The 5,579-nt window shown below is 33.6% G+C and overlaps 1 protein-coding gene across 1 annotated transcript; it reads left to right on the top strand.

Moving 5' to 3' along the window:
* On the top strand, nucleotides 1–5,277 carry LOC143085382 (uncharacterized). The gene is made up of 2 exons (XM_076261678.1): nucleotides 1–88; nucleotides 3,500–5,277. Exon 2 carries the CDS (start codon nucleotides 3,508–3,510, stop codon nucleotides 5,152–5,154), a length of 1,647 nt encoding a protein of 548 aa, XP_076117793.1. The 5' UTR covers nucleotides 1–88; nucleotides 3,500–3,507; the 3' UTR covers nucleotides 5,155–5,277.
* The last annotated feature ends 302 nt before the right edge of the window (nucleotides 5,278–5,579 follow it).

Raw genomic sequence — 5,579 nt, 5'->3', positions numbered from 1 at the left:
GGAAATAATTTGAATCACATGACTATGTTTTATATCTTTTTGTCGTCACAATAAATACTGTTCGTAGACCCTAAATAGGTCAATTGTCGTAAGTATTTGACATTGACAATTGTATATATGACTCATAATTTGGCAATGCGCTAATAATTCAAAAGATGTTTTATATTTACTACAGCAATACACGTAATAATTGATGAATCGGTAGAATACTAGAGAAAAGTGTGATCGTTTGACCTCATTTTCGATATTTATCTATATAAATGTATGAAGAACGGGTCAATAATATGTTTGAAAACAAGATGGGAACAATACATTGAAATACATATGCAATAGTGCAAAAGTTTTTACTACTAAAACAAAAAAGTTAAATTCTGCATATATTTTGAAGATACATTTCCAAAAGTTGTTTTGTGTAATGCTTCTGATAGTGATCAGTTATGGCTCATTTTGTCACAATTGGCAAAGGATCTTGTTTTTTAAATAATAGTTTGCAAGTCGTGATGAATCAACTGTTATATTTGAATATATATATTAAGTAAATGAAGTTCAACGCATAACATTACATTATTTGTTATCGTTTGTACAGTACCAAAACCTACAAGATACCGAACGTATCTACAAACATAGTGCATTTGTCTTTCTATTGTGCATCTGTATTCATATAAAAAGTAAAATCACAAAAATACCGAACTCCGAGGAAAATTCAAAAAGGAAAGTCTGTAATCACTTGTCAAAATCTCAAACACATCAAACGAATGGATAACAACTGTCACATTTCTGACTTGGTACATGCATTTTCTTATATAAAAAGTTGTGGATCAAACCTAGTTATAAAGCTAGCTAAACCTTTCAGTGGTATGACAGTTGCATCAAACTCCATTATACTGACAACGATGTGTGAACAAAACAAACAGACATATATAATTGGTAAAAATGTCAACATTGTGTTATAATTTAAATAACTATAAAAATAAACAAATACATGTAACAAAGAAGCACAAAAGGACATAAAGAACAAGTATATTAGTAAAAATTAAATACAAGAAAACCCATTGGTGGCCTTTGGCTATTGCCTGCTCTTTAGTTGGGTTGTTGTCTCTTAGACGCATTCCCCATTTCCATTTTTAATTTTAAAAATTACTATAGTACAATAACACAATACAATGACGGGATGTATAAATACAGCGACACGTCATATATGTATCAGAGAAACACAAAAAGGCATATAGACCAGGCAAATTAGCAAAAATGAAAAACAAAAATGTTTTATAAAAGCTACATGTATGGGACTTTAAAATCGAAGGGATTTGACCAATTTGCCCTTAATTTCATTCATGATAAAATCAATTAATTTAACATGCATCCGGAAAATGTAAAAGTCGGACATTCTCAGTGAAATCAGTTGAAAAGTATCGTCCTACGATGTTGAATTAGAAGAAAAGTGGGAAACTTTATTTTTTTGTATCAAAATACCTTCATCAGCACCTTCTGGAGCCAGAGAGACTCTGCTTAGTTTCTTTCATATTTATTATCTAGTAGGATTTCACTATTTATTTACTCTAACTCCTCGAGTCGAACTTATACAAAGGATATTGTCTCTTACTTTTCCATTAACCTTTATTTAGTAATTTACCATTAACAATCTTAAAACATAATTGTGAAAGTATTTGACTCAAATTTGTACCCTTGTCATCAATGAGTCGCTATCCTGAAACTATTGCAGATAACATGTTATTTATAATGAATAGACATTATATGCACAGGACACCTGTCGAATTTGCTAAATCCTTACAAGTACGCATTTCCCATTTGATAAAAAATATTAATCAAAAGAACAGTCTTTGTTACTGTATGTTATTTGCAGAATGTACAACACAACCTTCTTATGACTTCCGTAGACAAAAGTCCTGAGATGTTCCTGTGTCTTAAATAAGACACGTTCGTTTGGTAAAAATGGCTAAACATGTTATTTCTCTGAAGCTGACATTATCAAAATGCTTGATTTCTTGATTGACAACATATTTGTAACGTTTGGAGGACGTGATTTTCAACAGACTGTCGGCATTCCAATGGGAACCTATAATGCCCCTCTTTTTGCCGACTTGTTTCTTTATTATTTTGAGGCTGACTTCATACAGTAATTTCTTAGAATGAAAAAAAAAAAGAAGTTAGCAATATCCTTTAACTTTACTTTCCGCTATATACTAGTAGATGATGTTCTCTGACTAAATAATTCAAAATTTGGTGACTATGTTGAATGCATCTAGCCCATCGAAATAAAATAACGATACAATACAGATATAGTTAATTCTGCCTCATATCTTGACTTACAGCTAGAAATTGACAATGTGGGTCGGTTGAAAACAAAACTTTACTACAAACGGGATGATTTCAGCTTCCAAATTGTGAACTTTCCATTTCTATGTTGCAACATTCCAGCAGCGCCTGCAAATGGAGTATATACCTCCCAATCTCCAAATTACCCCCCATATTTTGGGGGTTTGTGTTGTTCAGTCTTTCGTTTTTATGTTGTTTCTTGTGTACTTTTATTTGTCTGTTTGTCTTTTTGAGTATAAGCCATTGCGTTGTCAGTATATTTAAGAGTTTGACTGTTCCTTTGGTATCTTTCGCCCCTCTTTGATACGCTATCCCCGTGCTTGTATTTCTTATCATGATTTCCTTGATAGAGGGTTGCTGCTCACAAGAAAGCTATAAAGCCAAGAGTTCCAAATGGTGAAGTTGAAATCAACATTTCGTAAATTTTACGGACGCCATCACGAGTTGGTTGACCGTTATTGAATAACCTTTTCACAGATGATATCGGATATGTTTCTTACGTCGTCACTTCAATCCCCTTCCCTTTTATGAATGTGACCTACCGAATTAGACTATTAACCGGGTTTGTAATTACATGAGCAACACGACGGGTGCCACATGTTGAGCAGGATCTGCTCACCCTTCCAAAACACCTAGCTGAGATCACACTAGTCTGTGGTGGTGTTCGTGTTGCTCAGTCTTAAATTTTTTATGCTGTGTCTTGCGTACTATGATTTGTCGGTTAGTCTATTTCATTTTAAGCCATGGCGTTGCCAGTTTATTTTTTCGATAGTTTGACTGTTCCTCTGGTATTTTTCGCCGCTCTTTTAAGGCGAGGTTAAAATTTGACACTTTTGAAATAAGAAATTAATTGGCTTTTAATATTGGGGGAATTGAAATTAAACACGTTTTAGCGATTTGTAATTTTGCACCCGTTTGTGCGAAAAAAAAACATGTTTCGGCGATGCAGACACGTTTTGGAGGATGGACACATTTGAGAGTGTTAAATATATGTCCTATAAAGTCGATCATGTAAAGCTCTGAATGCTCATAATTGTTAACATGTGAACAGTTCCATATGCAAAACCTGTTCAGCTAACATCGTAAAAAAATCCTCCTGAGAGTTTCTGCTTTTTTTTTAATGAGATACATGTATTGCAAATAATTACTACTGTTTTTGTAGGTTTCAATATGTCGGTTGAATCGTTCTGCGAGCCATGTACAAGTGACAATAAGCAAAGCTCTGCCAAATACTGGTGTGTAGAATGTGACGAAGCGTTGTGTTGTCAATGTACAAAACACCACAAGCTGTCAAAAGCGACGAAAACTCACCACTTAATGGATTTTACTCAGAAATCATCGTGTCCATCTGATATTACAAGTCTAAAATGTGTCCAACATCCGGGAAAGCAACTGGAGTACTTTTGTACAGATCATGATGCCATTTGCTGCCGTGACTGTCTGGCGAAGACACACAAATTATGTGACAAAACCGTGTCATTAGATACTGCAGCAGAGCATGTGAAACAGTCAGAAGTGTTTACTGACTGCAAGGAAAGATTGTGTGCTTATTTAAAATCAATAGATAGCATTTTGAAAAACAGAGATAAAAACTTGAATGACATACAGACAACCGGAAAGACAATAATGGCTGAAATAAAAAGCATACAAGGAAAACTTATCCAACGCATCAATGAAATTGCGAAAAACATGATTAGAAACATAAACACAATTATCGAAGATAATTCAAAACACCTTCAAAGCGAAAATGATCAAGTGCTTAATTTGCGACAATCAGCTGAATTGTATCGAAAAGACATAACTTTTGTAAAAGAAAATGTCCCTGACAAACCTTCATTTATTTTCATCCGAAAAATGAGTGATAATATTTCAAAAATTGAAGAAAACTTACAGAACCGACTACAGAAATTTGAAGATGTTTGGATAGAATTTCGAGAATCCGATGAAGTAGCAAAAGTGGAATCGTTAGGAAATGTGACAGTAAAACGACAACCTTCATCCGTATCCTTTCACCCAGAAAAACAACGACAGGCCCAGACTCTGTTAGTACAAACAACATGTCAGACTTTTGAGCTGGAAACTAAAATTGATGTTTCCGGTAAAACTATCACAGGAATGGCTATTACTGATGACAACATGCTTCTTCTATGTGATCATGGATGCTATAAAGTATTCGTGTACAATGAAATGAACCAGTACATAAGCTCGGTAAATATGTCATCATCACCTTGGGATATCACAGTCATACCGAAAAACTCAACAGCTGTCGTTACTTTTAACACTAAATACATTCAGTTTATATATGTAAAATCACTATCAGCTGGTAAACAAATAACGATAACTACAGATAGCGAAAGCGTATACGCTATCACTTCCACCTCGGATAACATCATGGTTGGTGGAACAGGAACTATTTACATTCTAGATATTGAAGGCAACACGTTAAGTGTTATCAACGTCCAGATCGAAAGTATAATTTATATGAATTATCTTGAAACCAGGAGGCAGTTTTATTGTACGGATGATAAAAGTATATGTTGTATTAGGCAAGATGGGACAGAAGCTTTTACATTCAGTAGCAAAAACGAAACAGCATACAGAAGCATAACAACCGACAATCATGAAAATGTATACATAGTTGAACGTAACACGGGAAATATTCAGAGATTTCACCCTGATGGTACCGTGGACCGAGTCATACTGACTAAGAATTGTGGTATTAAAGATCCTCTGGCGTTATGCTTTAACAAAACGTTTGACAAACTTTACATATCGAATTACGGCAATCAAGAAATACTCATCTTTAATTGTAAATAGTTTACAAATGTTTTATATAAACCTTGTAAGAGTTGAATAAAATTAAAAGAAAACATTTATTCTTGAATAATACTTGTCTTTTAATATAGTGATTATTGCGTTCTGTTGTTTAATTGAATCGCACATTAACTCAATGTAATGTTTGTCAAAATAAAATTAGTTTTAAAATATGATAGATGTCGTGCAAATTTAAAAAAAAAAACAATATAGTAGAAAAAAAACAAGTATTACATGTACCAGTCCAACAGTTAGTGTTCAAAACCTCCATGTGTAATACAAATAAAAAAGTTTTTTGTCTTCCAATGGTGTAATTGAGTTACATCTTACATCTTATATCTGGTACCTTTGATAACTTAGAAACGAATTGTTTGGTAAATTCAAACAACTGAGTGTATGTGGTATGTGAAAATTAGCTTGCAAGGACG

This window comes from Mytilus galloprovincialis, chromosome 8 (assembly GCF_965363235.1).
Source record: "Mytilus galloprovincialis chromosome 8, xbMytGall1.hap1.1, whole genome shotgun sequence".
Lineage (NCBI taxonomy): Eukaryota > Metazoa > Mollusca > Bivalvia > Mytilida > Mytilidae > Mytilus > Mytilus galloprovincialis.
The sequence above is the reverse complement of the archived record's forward strand: the minus strand, read 5'-3'. Positions and strand labels throughout refer to the sequence as shown.